Here is a 16,067-nt window from a genome sequence, read left to right as displayed (position 1 = left end):
CTACCTTTGCTGGCCCTTCAGTGAGTCATTTTCATCCCTCCCCTGACACAAGTACACAGCCCCACTGTTTACTGAGTGGCTCTCTTCCCCCAAGATGCCTTTCGTCTCTACTTGGAGGGAACACCCATTCAGCTCATTTTCCCTGTGCCTTTCATTGCCCTGTGCGTTTTCTTACACATTCTCTGAATCTAATCAGGGTCAGCTCCTCCCTCCACAGGACCATTTCCTTTGTTAAAAATACATGATTACTCAAAGGTATTAAGTTATTATGGTACAGTATTGTCCTCATATTCTCCAGTCTAGGGGATTGCCTCTATCCAAACTGCCACTGGGAGTTTCCTGTGGTTCATTCATGTATCCAGCTATCAGATAATTACTGAGCACCTTCCATGCATGACACTATAAGTGCATTGTGGCCAAGAAATGGAAGAGTTGCAATGCAAGATAGAAAGGGTCAAGTACTATAGAAGTGCAGTGGAGGCTCAGAGAAGAGCCATTACTTCCAGCTGGGAGATCAGGAAAGGCTTTGTGGAGGAGGCAATATGTGAACCAGGTAAAGATGGGTAGGATTTGGACCTGCAGAGACTCAGAGAAAGAGAATCTCAGAGACAGAATCAGAGAACCACACCAGCAATAGCAGTGATGGGACATCCACATATCTAAAGGGAGCCAGTGGCCCCATGTGAGCCAAGGCAGCTCTAGATGTGAGGAAATACAGCCCTCCTGCTGGTAATGGATGCATCAGAGCAGAGGTGAGGACAAAATTATTGGCACAGGACTCCATGCTCTGAGACTCTCATCTTTGTATTGACCTCAGACATTTTTTTTGTCATATGTCAAAACATCTCCTTCTAGCTCTTAGATTGCAAATGGGTGAATTTGAGATGACTCTATTATTATTTTATGGGTATTTAATGTTTTGTTTTGTTTTGAGATGGAGTTTTGCTCTTGTTGCCCAGGCTGGAGTGCAATGGTGTGATCTTGGCTCACCGCAACCCCCACCTACTGAGTTCCAGCAATTTTCCTGCCTCAGCCTCCTGAGTAGCTGGGATTACAGGCATGCACTGCCATGCCCAACTAATTTTGTATTTTTAGCAGAGATGGGGTTTCACCATGTTGGTCAGGCTGGTCTCAAACTCCCGACCTCAGGCGATCCGCCCTCCTCAGCCTCCCAAAGTGCTGGGATTACAGGTGTGAGCCACCACACCAAACCAGTATTTAATTCTTAATAGTTTCCATAACCAGTTAAGGGGTTATAATGAGAAGACTGTGCTTGGCAGAATTAGAATTCCAGTTCTTTATAATATTCTTAATTTAAATATATAATTTTAAAGAACTAAATTATGGCCGGGCGTGATGGCTCACGCTGTAATCCCAGCACTTTAGGAGGCCAAGGCAGGCAGATCACTTGAGGTCAGGAGTTCGAGACCAGTCCGGGCAACGTGGCAAAACCCTGTCTCTAAAAATACAAAAAAGTAGCTGGGCATGGTGGTGCACGCCTGTAATCCCAACTACTGGGGAAGCTGAGGCAGGAGAATCACCTGGGAGACAGAGGTTGCAGTGAGCCGAGATCGCACCACTGCACTCCAGCCTGGGCTACAGAGCAAGACTCCATCTCAAAAAAAAAAAAAAAAGGTAACTTTTGCAACTCTGTGAAAAGTCAGTAAAATTATCACTAATTTTCATTTTCACTTCACAAAACCACACTAGTTTTCTCTAGGGAGAAAAACATATGTATTAGAGAGTTTTGTATTGCTCTGATGCAAATAAACAGATTAGAGCACAGTTTAGAAAACCTTCACTTTGACAAAATAAAGATTCGGAGATATTTCAAAGATTACATTTATATTCCTTATAAACCATTATCTGTGTTTACATTTGAGACATGTTGGTGAAGTGGGCCTGAGAAAGAGAATGTCACCACACTGGAACACTCCGTAAGTAATTACTAAACCAAAGGACAGCAAGGATATTTAAAGATAACGTTCTTGGGTCTGTAAAGTATATATGTTTTTTAAATCTTCATTGCTATTGCCATATCATTTAGGGAGTCTTAAAATGTTAATAGAGGACACCTTATAGATTACCCAGTCCAAACATCTTCTTTAACAGATAAGAAAACTGAAGCTTGGAGAAGTTGCCACCCATGCTAGTTTCTCCATCTATAAACAGGATGTATCAACCAGAGTCCCAACAGGAAATACATGGCACACTCAAACTCAAGTAGTTCAAGGAGGATTTCTTGATACAGGCATGACTTGCAGAGATGTGGGTTTAGGGGAACTCAGGGGATGGTGCTGTGACCTGAGTCTTACTCGCAGTCAGGTTGTTACCATTCCCAGGCCCGAGAAGAAGAGGGGGAGCAGTTACTGGAATCCAGGGGGAAGAAAGCAAGTAGAGCAGGCTTCCTGAGATGGACATTGACTTTGTGATGGCAATCACAAAGCTCTAGACAGCTTTGCTGGGAGGAAAATCAAAGAGTTGAGGATCCTGACCTCATGCTGCTGCTTCTCTCTGAATTCCTGCTGAGTCTTCCCATTGGCCAAAGCCAATAAGAAACTGGAGGCATATGGCACACATAGGTCCACTTCTAGGGCAGAGACTATCTGGAGCAACAAAAAGAAGGCATCCAGCACAGTGTTCACACCATGCTTTTCTGCCATTGTGGCCATATAATGAGGATGAATCAGATAACACCTAGTTTTTTCAAGATCTTGGTGAAAGGTTACATGATAAAAGATTGTTAAATATAACATCAAGTGAGAGCAGTTTACTCCAAAATGTATTTTAAGTCAGAGTTGGCCTTGGCCGTACTTTTTCTTATACTATTATTGAACTGGTTCAAAAAAATGTGAATAGAGATCAAAGAAGTTTAAACAGATACATCCACTTGTGTAAATATCCTTGAACTCCCCCCTGCCTTCCGCTCCCTGTCCTGTTGCCACATCCATTCAGCACCTCTAGAGGTTGTTAATACGTGTAGTGATTGTAATAAACATCGTATTTGCTTTGGTTCCAGCTAGCTCCAATCACCAAACTCTGTCCATAATTCCTATTGTCTTTGCTTACTGGACAACTGCATTGTTACCATTAGTGGCGACTTTTGTTATGGATTTCTAAATGTTGATCTTTATATATTGCACTCATTGTTTTCCTCAACATGTTTTAAAATTTAAATTTACCATTGTATTTTGTTTTTAAGGATATTTAGAGTTATTAAACATAGAGAACTTCTGGTAGAATTGATTATATTCTTGAGAACTTTCATGTACTAAAACCTTGAAACAATTATATTGATATTATTCATTCTTTATAAAGCTTTCAAGTAAAAAGCTTCTGCTCATGCATGAGTTAAACTGGTTTTAAGTTCGCCAATCTTCCATCAGAAGTTTTTAGAGGCACAGAAGTATAATAATATCTAAGCAAAGGGAATTTATATTTTACTGTCAGGAAAATTTGTTGCAATTTGTTCTCAAAAACTTGGATCCAGATTTAGTTGCAGTAGATATTTTAAATCTTATGAAATTACAGAAGTTGTCATAATTTGAGATAATTAAAATTACAGTGACTTAATGTAGGAATTGAAAGACTCTGGTTCAGAGATTATAGAACAGCCAAGTAAATTAACAAATTAAAACTGGGGATGCCCTCTTGATATATAGAATAATATTACATAAACCAGGAAATGACTATTAGAAAATGCTATTCTTTTATATCTATTGCAAAATATAGTAGTTTGTTTTCCTTTTTTTTGAGACAGAGTCTTGCTTTTCACCCAGACTAAAGGGGTGCGATCTCACTGCAACCCCCACCTCCAAGGTTCAAGCAATTCTTCTGCCTCAGCCTCCCTATTAGCAGGGATTACAGGTGTGCTCCACCACACCTGGCTAATTTTTTTTTATTTTTAGTAGAGATGGTTTCACCATGCTTCCCAAGCTGGTCTTGAACTCCTGACCTCAAGTGATCCGCCTGCCTCAGCCTCCTAAAGTGCTGGGATTACAGGCATGAGCCACCACATCCAGCCCAGTAGTTTGTTATTTTTAAATGTAGGCCCGGGTCATTGATGGGGTTATTTTATTAGAGAATTAACTAGAAATTAACTAGTCTTGAACAATTCATACTTTCTTTTGAAATTGAATTCCTCAAAGATTGAACCAAAAATGATGTCTCTTTAGACAGATGTTGATGGTTTAAAATAGAGTGTCAGCATAAACTTAGTCTAATTTCTCTCTCACTTTGTTACAATGATTTACACAGACTAGAGCAAAATCTTACAGATAAAAATGAGATATAAATTTTAGCTTTCATTCAAGTTATTAAATGTGAAGTGATGAGTAGATATTATATCGTATAGAGCACTGGAAAGTAATAGAAACACTTTTCTTTTTTTTTTTTTTTTTTTCTTTTTTGAGACAGAGTCTATCTGTCGCCCAGACTGGAGTGCAGTGGCACGATCTCGGCTCACTGCAAGCTCTACCTCCCAGGTTCACGCCATTCTCCTGCCTCAGGCTCCCCAGTAGCTGGGACTACAAGCGCCGGCCACCAGGCCCAGCTAATTATTTTATATTTTTAGTAGAAACGGGGTTTCACCATGTTAGCCAGAATGGTCTCAATCGCCTGACCTTGTGGTCTGCCCGCCTCGGCCTCCCAAAGTGCTGGGATTACAGGCATGAGCCACCGCGCCCGGCCAGAAACCCTTTTCTTAAACAATTTTTAGGGAAATCTTTTTTTTTTTTTTTTTTTTTTTTTTTTTTTTTTGAGATGGAGTCTCGCTCTGTCACCCAGGCTGGAGTGCAGTGGCTGGATCTCAGCTCACTGCAAGCTCCGCCTCCTGGGTTTACGCCATCCTCCTGCCTCAGCCTCCCGAGTAGCTGGGACTACAGGCGCCTGCCACCTCGCCCGGCTAAGTTTTTGTATTTTTAGTAGAGACGGGGTTTCACTGTGTTAGCCAGGATGGTCTCGATCTCCTGACCTCGTGATCCGCCCGTCTCGGCCTCCCAAAGTGCTGGGATTACAGGCTTGAGCCACCGCGCCCGGCCGGGAAATCATTTAACCCTAAAGAACAACTGAGCTTTTGAGATTTGTAAGCTGTTATAAATTTTTACATTAAGATATTTCAAAGTAGATTTAAAATTGTTTCCTGTTTTTTAATTACAACCTGTATCTTTGCTCCTTATTTTGTGGATGTTTGGAGTGCTGAGTTGAAGATGCTATGTTACAAATTGCAGAAGGGGCACAGAGTTGAAATCAGACAGTCCTGGTAAGAATCCCAGTTCTTCCAAATTTCAGCTAATGACTCTGCCCAGATTACTCAGCCTCTCTGAAATTCAATTTTCCCAGCTGTAACATGTGCTTACTGACAGCAACTGACTAACTCATGCCCCTGAAATAACCATCCAGCGTCTCTTTTCCTTTCCACCTTCTACCCTCCATGCTGCCATGTTTTTGTGGCATTTACCCATTTAAAGTTTGATGTCTGTGTGTCCTTACAGGCATTTTTCTATTTTCATTTTTTGTAGACATATAATCTACCCACACAAAACCTTTTAACAGAAATTGGAATGTATTTCACACAGTTCCGAAACTTATTTATTAACTTACTGTATCATGGACATCTTTTCTGTGTGAACAGGAATGAACAAGATGGGAACTATCTTATTCTTTTTGACGACTGAATAATTATAAGATAAATTTCCATAAGTATAACTCTGGGTGGGGGTGTGTACACTATTAATTTTATAGATACTGTCATTTTGTCTTCTAAAAAGGCTGTGTCAATTTGCAGGGGTTTAGGGTTTGTTGTTTGTGTTTTTGTTTGTTAGTTTGTTAACTTACTTGAGACAGAGTCTCGCTCTGTTACCCCAGCTGGAGTATAGTGGCATGATCATGGCTCACTGCAGCCTCGACCTCCCAGGCTCAAGCAATCCTCCCATGTCAGTATTGAGTAGCTGGAACTTCAGGCATGCACCACCGCACTTGGCTAGTTTTTTAATTTTTTTTTTGTAGAGACAAGGTTTTACTATGTTGCCCAGGCTGATCTCCAACTCCTCGACTCAAGCAGTTCTCTCGCCTTGGCCTCCCAAGGCGCTGGGATTACAGGCATGAGCCACCAAGACCAGCCCAAATTGCAATTTAAAACAGTTTTTCGATATGATGGCCAACCCTGAAGAGTGTCATTCTGTTCATTCCCACAAATCAGGCAAAAAATGATACCTCTTTATTATAGTGGGTTTCTTTCTGTTTCTTTCCTTTCTTCCTTTTCTTTCCTCCCTTTTTTTTTTTTTTTTTTTTTTCTTTTGAGACAGAGTCTCACTCTGTCGCCCAGGCTGGAATGCAGTGGTGTGATCTCGACTCACTACAAGTTCCGCCTCCCAGGTTCACACCATTCTTCTGCCTCACCCTCCCGTGTAGCTGGGACTGCAGACGCCCGCCACCAGGCCCAGCTAATTTTTGTATTTTTAGTAGAGACGGGGTTTCACAGTATTAGCCAGGATGGTCTCAATCTCCAGACCTCGTGATCCACCCGCGTTGGCCTCCCAAAGTGCTATAATTACAGGCGTGTACCACCACACCCAGCCTTCTTTCTACCTTTCTTTAACGAGGTTATCTTTGATAGTTTTTTCTTTGTGAATTGCCTTTTTATATCTTTCATCTGTTTTTCTGTTGTATGTTACTGATTTGTGCAAGTGCTTTATGGAATATGAATAGTTATTCTTTGACTTTATATGTGTTTTCTCCCAGCCTTTATATATAGTGTTTTTTGCTGAAGAGGGTTTCAGTTTTAAATAGCTGGATCTGTGACTCTTCATCTCAGGTTTCTAGATTTCCCATCATGGTGAAAAAGTCCTTCACATCCCAAGGTCCTCTGCTGTTTTCTTTTAGTACATTTTTTTAGTTCTACTTCATACATTTAGATGTTCCATGAATTTTTTTTTTTATATTTTATCCATATGAAATTTTAAAAGAAATTTTATCTACATAAAGCAGAGGTCAAACTTATTGTCTTCCATATTAATGGCCACTTGTCTTGCTTCCAATTTCAAACAAAATTTTTTTCTTTTTAGAGACAGGGGTGTCCCTATGTTGCCCAGGATGGACTCAAACTCCTAGGCTCAAGGGATCTCATCACAGCCTCCTGAGTAGATGGGTCTAAAGGCACTGGCCACCTCACCTGACTTGCTTTCAATTGTCGAAGTATTTTTTTTCCCCACTAAACTGAAATTTGGCCACCTATAAGGATTTTAAACCCCGTAAATATATCGGTCTCTTTCTGGACATTTTGTTTTCTTGATCTTTTAGCACCTACGATTTTACTTGCTACTTAACATGCCTTAGAGTATATTTTGGTATCAAAGAGAAAATGCCCCTTATTCCTATTTCTCAAACTATTTTTGGCTCTTCTTAAGCATTGTCCTAACAAAGGCTCTTTATTGTCAAAGTTAAATTTCTCCCCAAAATCATTGGACTGTCCTAAATTTTTATGTTAATGCAGGGATGGCTCTTATCTTTATAATGTGGCCTTTTCCCATCTTAGCCATGTCTGTATCACCATTTATTTATTTTTACTTTATGTTCTTCAACAATAGTATATCATTTTCTTAATAGGGATCTTGTAAATTTCTTTTAATTCCTCAGTGTGTTACATTTTTTTGTTACTAGTATGAATGGACTTCTTTTTCCATCTTATTTTGTGACTGAATTACTATGAATTATGTATTTATTTTATGTCATATCTACCATAATCTCAATTTTTGGTATTTTAATAATATTTTTGTTACCATAAATTAAGTAAGGATTTATATAAGACAAACTCTTATCAATAAAGAACTTTACACTTAAAAGAGAGTACTTGCATTTCACTCCCAGAACAAAAACCAAGTATATACATCATTGTAAAGAAAACAATAATAAATCCTAACAAGTAGAAATTGTACAGATTATAGTCTCTCATTGTAATTCAATAAAAGTAGAAATTCAGCCATTAAAAGATTGCCATAAATAACCTGACCATATGGACATTTTAAAACACTTCTAAATTAAAGATAAATTACATGGTATTTAAAGATGAGCAAAAATGAGAAAAGTTTATCTATGAATATATAGTTAGCATTTTATTATTAATTAAAATTGAAAAGAGCTAAATTTTAACTCAAAAAAAAAGCCCAAAAACAACAAGAAATTAGGAGGAGAAAATTTTAAAAGATAAAAATATAAATCAACAAATTATAAAATAAAACAATGATCCTTCCAAAATGGAAATAAAATTGTATCAGTTTTTTAAAATAAATAATATGGCTAAACTTCTGATAAACCTGACAGATATAAAGAGAAAACAAAAATTTACAACTTTAAGAAAGAGAAAATCAGTAAACCAAGGAAACAGATGAAATTAAAATAATTATAAGAAATACTATGTTCAAATTTAAGTCAATACATTTTTAAATCTAGATTAAGGATGTTCGTAGGAAAATCCTTTTTCATTACCAAAATTGGCTTCTAAAGAGGTTGAAAGCTGAGCAGACTAATTACCAAGAAGAAATTCAAAAGACCATTAAGACACACTGCTAACAAAGATCCAGACAGCTCTATGAGCGAGATTGACCCTCGAAGAACTGGTTATTATTCTGTTATTTGTACTATTCCAGAATATAGTAAAAATTGGAAGCTTGAATATCCCTGGTAACAAAACATGAAAAATTAACACACAAAAAAACTACAGATCAGCCTCATTTATGAATATAAGTCAATATGCTAAGTAGATATTAGCAAATAGAATTTCAGAGTGTCTTAAAAGAATAATACATAATCAGAAATGATTTATTCCGAGAAGTCAAGGATGCTACTATATTGGGAATTCTGTTAATGTAACTAATATGTCTTTAATAAAATAAAGGCAAATGATCATATGGTCATTATTAATAGACATTTTAAAAAGCATTTGATAAAAATTCATTCTACATTTTGAGTGGTAACTAAATTTTAAAAGGAATAGAGGGAATTTCCCCAACATATCAATATTGTTAGTATGATTTTGACTGTCTATACATTTATTTATCACAATAGGTATAACTGACTAAAGTATTGAAAATGAAGACAGCCTTACTAAAGTTTTTTAGGATGGATAATCAATCAGAAACCAGTTTCTTGCTGAGCACATTGGCTCACACCTATAATCCCAGCATTCTGGGAGGCCGAGGTGGGCAGATCACCTGAGGTCAGGAGTTTGTGACCAGCCTGGCCAACATGGTGAAACCCTATCTCTACAAAAAATACAAAAATATTAGCCAAGTGTGGTGGCATGTGCCTGTAGTCCTAGCTACCTGGGAGGCTGAGACATGAGACTTAAGCCTGGGAGGCGGAGGTTGCAGTGAGCCAAGATCGCACCATTGCATTCCCATCTCGGCAGCAGAGCAAGACCCTGTCTGAAAAGAAAAATGAAAGAAAGAATATTTTCCTTAGAACAGCTTAAAATAAGGCTGTATTCAGATTCAACTTTTCTTCCTATGTATTTCTTCCAAAATAAAGATTCAACTTTATTTTGAACTGAGATAGAAAGATAAGTGTGTGCCCTCATGATATCTGTGTATTTCTGTCAAACACTCAAGTGGAACCTTATGGACAGTTTGCACCTGCAGTTTTGTTTACAGTGTGTCAGGGAAGCAAAGAAGTGTTCCTCCAGCTAGAAATATTAATAATGCAGAAACAAGTCGTATAACTAAAACTAGACCCCAGTATTGGACACTCGTTTCTTAGCGAAAACAATACCTTCTCTTTTGGGAATGACTGGTCTTTGAATTTTGCCCAGTTATCTTTCTAGCAATGACTGCCTTAAAAGGATTAATTTAATAGGTGTTAAACCCTTATTGTTGTGTTTACAGTACTGTGATAGGCATTTACAGATATAAACATAGATTAAGGCAGGGCCATGTCCTCAGGAACAAACCATATTATGAGCTATGTTACAAGGTATGATTTTCAGATAGCAGCAAGTTCAGGGTGGTGCTGGCATCTAAGCTAGGCCTTGTAGGATAGGTGAAATTTACACATGTGGAGAGGAGAAAAAAGAGTTGCCCAGGCTAGGAAAATGATATAAACAAAAGCATGGAGACAAGAGCGGTCGAATATGCTTGCGTAATCTAGTGGTGTTCAAACATAGCCAAAGGTGAGGGTTACTTGAAGAACTTAAAAAATATATAAGAAAGGACTAGGCACGGTGGCTAATGCCTGTAATTTTAGCACTTTGGGAGGCTGAGGCAGGCGGATTGCCTGAGCTCAGGAGTTCAAGACCAGCCTGGGCAACATGGTAAAACCCCATCTCGACTAAAATACAAAAAAAAAATTAGCTGGGTGTAGCGGCGTGCGCCTGTAGTCCCAGCTACTCAGAAGGCTGAGGCAGGAGAATTGCTTGAACCTAGGAGGCGGAGGTTGCAATGAACCAAGATCGTGCCACTGCACTCCAGCCTGGGCAACAGAGCAAGACTCCATCTCAAAAAGAAAAAATAAAAAGAAGATGAAGAAGGAAGGAAGGAAAGAGGAAAACTCCAACCCAAAAGTTCAGCCCACAGAAAGTCTAATTCAGTGGCACAAGATAAGACCTATACACCTAAGTTTTTCTAAAACCCCATGGGGATTTTGATGAACAGGCAGGGTTAAGAACCAGTGGTGCAGTATAGATGTGACTAGGATATAAAGGCTATGGAAGTTCTGTGGGAGGTGATGCATTGATGTACTGTGGGAGGTGGCATTGATAGAAAGATATGTTGGGGCCAAATGATAACTTGAGTAACGTTGTTTCGGTATTGTCAGTTTTGTGTTTTGTTTTTTATTTCTATTATATCACAGCCATCCCTCCATTAGATATCAACCAGTATTACTTAAACAAAACTTGACCCATATGTGAATTCAAAGCAAAATATGTTAGATGAGATATAGAGGGGGAACCTCTCAAGAATATTTTTCCAATTTGATGTTGCCATATAATCACCTAAAGATTTAGAGGGGTCGTTTTATTATCACTCATAATCTTGTCAGTTGACCGGACTCAGCTGACAGTTCTGCTCTGTGTGACATTGTCTGGGACTGCAGTTATATAGGTCAGTTGGCTTGAATGTCCAAGATGGCTCAGTCACAGGTCAGCTGAGAGCTCAACTGGGACTGTCAACCAGGGCATCTCCATGGGCTTCTCACAGCATGACAGCTGGGTTCCAAGAGGTAGCGTCTCAAGAGAAAAGGCCTAGGCTCAGGCTTCTTATGACCTAATGTTGGTAGTCTCAGACATTACTTCCACTATATTCTGTAGGTCAAGTAAGTCACTAAGGCCAACTCAGATTCAATGGAAGATATATAAACTCCATCCCTTTATACAAGGAGCAGTGTGTGCAAATAAGAAAAGAAGGAAATTGATGGCAGCCACCATTTATTGAGACTTGCTACTGCAGTCTTAGCATACCAAGTAATATAGCATCAAAATATATAAAGCAGAATTTCAGAGAATTTAGATAGACATCCATAATAATACAACTAGACAAAACAATAAAGATAAAAGGGATCTGAATAATATAAAATTCTGATGTAATAGATTTATATTCTGAATTTTTTATCTGACAATTAAGAATACACCTTCCAGGTCCATAGACTATCTGCCCCTTGCCCCACAAAAGGAATCACTTGAACCCCCTCTATATACTCAAATCTGCAGCTTTAACATGATATGCTTTCTTCAGCCCTCAGCCTGGCAAGAAAAGTTACAGTTGTGTTTGTTTCATCTATTACTATATGCTGCTCTGTTTTAAATTTCTTGTCTTTTTGGAATCTCTTCCTCTGCCTGGTTTTTTCACACATGATATGAACAATTGGGTTACACATTCTCTCTTAAGGTCTTCCCCGTTTTTTACTTGTTTTCTGAAAAAGAGCAGCATGGAGAGGGGTTTTACTTTGATTCCCCAAGCTGTCATGGTAAGAGCAGTTTTGACATGTCCTGGGTGTTCTGTAGACTTCAAGGTCACCATCCAGCAGCCCTGGCACCACCATCTTCGTGTGTGTGTGTGTGTGTGTATACAGCTTGTGGGGTACAAGTGGTTTTGAGTTACATGGCTGAATTGTATAGTGATGAAGTCTGAGATTTTAGTGCCCCCATCACCCAAGTAGTATACATTTTACCCAGTATGTAGTTTCTTCTCCTTCACCCCTTTCTCTACCCTCCCCGTTTCTGAGTCTCCGAAGTCCAAAATCCATTACACCACTCTGTATGCCATCATCTTCCAATTTGCCAATAATGCTGACCTGGGGATTGAGCTGTAATTGTTGCCATCACCTTTTTTCCATGCATTATTTTGTAAAGGCCCCTTAAGGGGAAAAAAAAAAAAAAACAGTTCCTAAGTTTAAAAAAAAATTTTTTGATCTTTGCTTTCTGAAACTCATGTTATTATGCCATCCTAGTTAGACATAGAGTCGGAGGTTGGGAACCCAGTTGGTGAGGATGGTATCATTTCCTGGCCCGTCAGTGATGAGTCCTATTTACTTATTGCTTCTATCACAGCGTCCTTATATGTAGTCTTTCTGAACTACATCTTGTCATTAAACCACCAGGTTTATTGAGGAGTCTAAGCCCACAACCACCTTCGTCAGTAACACTCGGATCCGCTTGCCATTGCAGGTCGTCACGCTGTGGTACAGAGCTCCCGAAGTCTTGCTCCAGTCCAGCTACGCCACCCCCGTGGATCTGTGGAGTGTTGGCTGCATATTTGCAGAAATGTTTCGTAGAAAGTAAGAAATACATTTTGTTTCACTCTGCTTTCCTTGAAAAGAGACTGTGGATCTTTGTGAATTTAAATGGCAGCATGGCATTTCTGTCATTAGGGGTCGTGATGGCCAGATCCATCTGCCGCAGGCTACCACTTGCAAGCCTGTCCTGAAAGTTTGTCTTCTCAGTGCTTACAGTGTTGTTTTATATGACTGTAGCTTGCAGCTTCTGGAAACTCTGCCTGGGAGGGAACACCCCACTGTTCTTATAATTTACATTGTTTTATTGGTGATGATAGGACATGGTGAAAATAACACATATTTTGGCATTTTTTTAGTGAAGAAATATCCTCAAAGTGGACTTTATCCATAGGAGGAGAACCAAGACTGTTAAATATATGAAAACTTTTTTAATGAAATTTTGATGGTGAGAATAGTTGAAAAAAACAATATTTAGGCTGAAAAAGAATAAGCAATGGGGATGTCAGTGCAACTTCAGGGCACTTTAAATGCTGCCATGTACAGGAGAGATTAGACATATTCAGGCACTATAGAGGACAGAAACAAGACTAAGGATACAGAAATTACAAACAGAAAGATTTTTGTTAAAAGGGGTAAAAATCTAATGATTAGACAGTTATCTGAAGAGTGGATTGGGGTTTGTGAAAATAGTGAGTTCTCATTGTGTGTCTAAGAAGAGGCTGGACCTCCACACATTGGTGATGTTTCAGCAGCATTTATACAGTTGGTGCATAGGCTACATGCCCTCCAAGTTCCCTCTGAGAGAGTATGTGATTCGATTGTTTGATTTTCAGGTCACAAGAAATAGCCAAACAATATAATACATATCTGCCAGGAAAATAATCCATACCTGGGAACTAAGTTCAGCCTAGTCTAAATTAAACAGAGAACCTAATCATAAGCTAATCTCTTTTTCTTTTCTATTTTTATTTCCATGGGGAAAAGTGAGTTAGGTGAGTTAGGAAACAGTATATTCCCATTGTATCTTTAAAATGTAGCTCCATGGTAGTTCACAAGGAAAAGAACTGGTCAACCATTGTTTGCTTGTTGTTTGGTTGGTTTTAACCAAACAAAGTTTTGTGCATGTAACAGATTTTTGGAACTATTGCTAGTACTCAGCAAATTCATCTGTGGCTCATAAGATGGGAGATCATGGCAAGGAGATCAGAGTAAACAGATGTTTAATGCAGCCGTACCATGTGCCAAGTATAGCGTCAAACCTCTTCCTTTATGCTACCTTTCTTAGTCCTACCAATAAGAGCAAACTGAGATGGAGTGGTACATTTATTTGTCTAACATTAGGCAGCTAAGAAGTAGCAAGGATATGAGTCCAAAGGAAGTCTTGCAAGTTCTGTTCCAGCGTTGCTTTTTTCCGAAGGAGAGGAGGGAAAAAGTAATATTGAATTCAGCTGAAGTGTTTGCCAAACAGGCTCAATTAGTGATTTTGAAAGTGTGGTCCCTGCACCGGGAACCTCAGTATCACCAGGCACCTTGCTGGAAATGCAAATCCTCAGGCCCCACCCCAGACCTATTGATTCAGTAGTTCTTGGGCTGGGATCCAGCAACCTGCATTTTAACAAGTTCTCCGATCCTAATACAACCTCCAGGATAAGAACCCCTGGGTTGGATGACAGTATCACCAGGGATGGGCAGTCTTTAAAAGTCTGGCTCCCAGGCCTCTCCCTTGAGATTCTGATTCATTACTGGGCTGGGGCCAGGAATTCTTATTTTTAAAAGTACCTTCAGCAATTATTTTCATCCAACAAGTGTGGAAGACATCGGGTTAAAGGCTTATGGTTAGAACCAAGAATAATTTACTGTCAATAGAGCAGAGGTAGGGGTTTAGACAGTCATTCTCGTTCATCCCAGGAATAACTCGGTACTGCCAAGAGTTGATTAGAGAAATGCTTATTGAAATTATCTTTATGTGTCTAGTATAGTCTCAACCGTAAAGACAGAGTCCTTCAACAATTACAGACTTGGATACTAGTCATGATTGATGATAAAAGTCAATTTTTTAAGACGTTAAAAGAAAGATAAAACTTGAGATATGTAGAATTAAGTATTCACTACTAAGGAATTTGCTGTATGTTTAAGTATAGGCAATCTCCATTTGTGGAACAAATTTTATTTTAAAGTGTTAAAAGCATTTTCCACTGAAGTGATAAGTGGTCATTGGATTCCAAGCCTAATTTGCAGAATCCTCTACGACCTGGAACATACACAAAACACCCATTGTGCTAATTCATCAAAATTTTTTCTTCTATGGGAAAATTCATTCTATGTTCCAATCCAAGACTAGAGGGATAACTTATCTCTCCGTCTCAGCATTGGGACGGAGAAGTGGGACTCAAATATTGGAGGCTCAGGAGAGGGCGCCTTTAATGATAGTGGCCACAGTCTGCTTCAGTTTGCTGGAAAAGTGAGACATTGCGTAGAGATCCTTTGGCACTTCAGATGTGCACATAAGAAAGTACCCTTTCTCCAGAAGCCTTGCACAAAAATAGTAAGTTGAGAAATAATTGCTTGAAGGAGGAAGCAGTATCAGAAACCAGGTCCTTATGCCTTTAAGGCTGAAAGGAGAGTGAATCCAGGCCAATCACACCATCCCTCCTAGGGTGGGTACCCTGTGTCCTTGGTATTTCCTATGATACCCCCCAGATATCCATGTGTCATGCTTCTTACTTATGCCAGATGAGTTCTGGGGTCCATCACCAGCTTGACCTGGTTCTGACTTGACTCCTGATTTAGTATTGACCCAGTTGAGACTTCCCAAGCCATGGGCTCTTAAAGCAGACTCATTCATTGCTTTAGGCTAATCCTAAATCAGGGAATCCTAGCATTTTTAATTTTTTGTAGAGATAGGAGTCTCACTATGCTGCCTTGGTTGGTCTTGAGCTTCTAAACTCTGGGTACCCACTTGATGCTAAGGCAGTAATTACCAAATTTTGTCCTTTCTTTATCACCTTGTTTTTGCCATATTCTTATGAGACTGGTACTATTATTTACTTAGGTTTTTTTTTTACTACTCTCTTATCAGTTTACCTTTTTATTTAGCCTCATCCGAAACAAAAGTACAGTCATGTGTTGCTTAACGACAGGGTGATGTGCTGAGAAATTGATTGTTAGGCAGTTTTGTCATTTTGCGAACATTGTAGGGTGTACTTACACAAACCTAGATGATACAGCCTACTACACACCTAGGTTATATGGTATAGCTTATTGATCTTAGGCTGCCAATCTGTATGACATATTATTGTACGGACTGCCGTAGGCCATTGTAACACAATGGTAAGTATTTGTGT

General features: G+C 39.1%; 1 protein-coding gene across 6 annotated transcripts in view; it reads left to right on the top strand.

The window, feature by feature from the left end:
- Positions 1–16,067, top strand: part of LOC105475503 (cyclin dependent kinase 6) — a 234,188-nt gene that overhangs the window by 156,556 nt on the left and 61,565 nt on the right. For all 6 annotated transcript variants that reach the window (XM_011730821.3, XM_011730824.3, XM_011730822.3 and 3 more), the window contains one exon: positions 12,656–12,765. In XM_011730821.3, the coding sequence (XP_011729123.1) occupies positions 12,656–12,765 (110 nt within the window). The remainder of the gene's footprint in view (positions 1–12,655; positions 12,766–16,067) is intronic.

Source organism: Macaca nemestrina, chromosome 4, assembly GCF_043159975.1.
Source record: "Macaca nemestrina isolate mMacNem1 chromosome 4, mMacNem.hap1, whole genome shotgun sequence".
In the NCBI taxonomy this organism is placed as follows: domain Eukaryota; kingdom Metazoa; phylum Chordata; class Mammalia; order Primates; family Cercopithecidae; genus Macaca; species Macaca nemestrina.
Note: the sequence above shows the minus strand (reverse complement) of the source record. Positions and strands in the feature narration are given on the sequence as shown.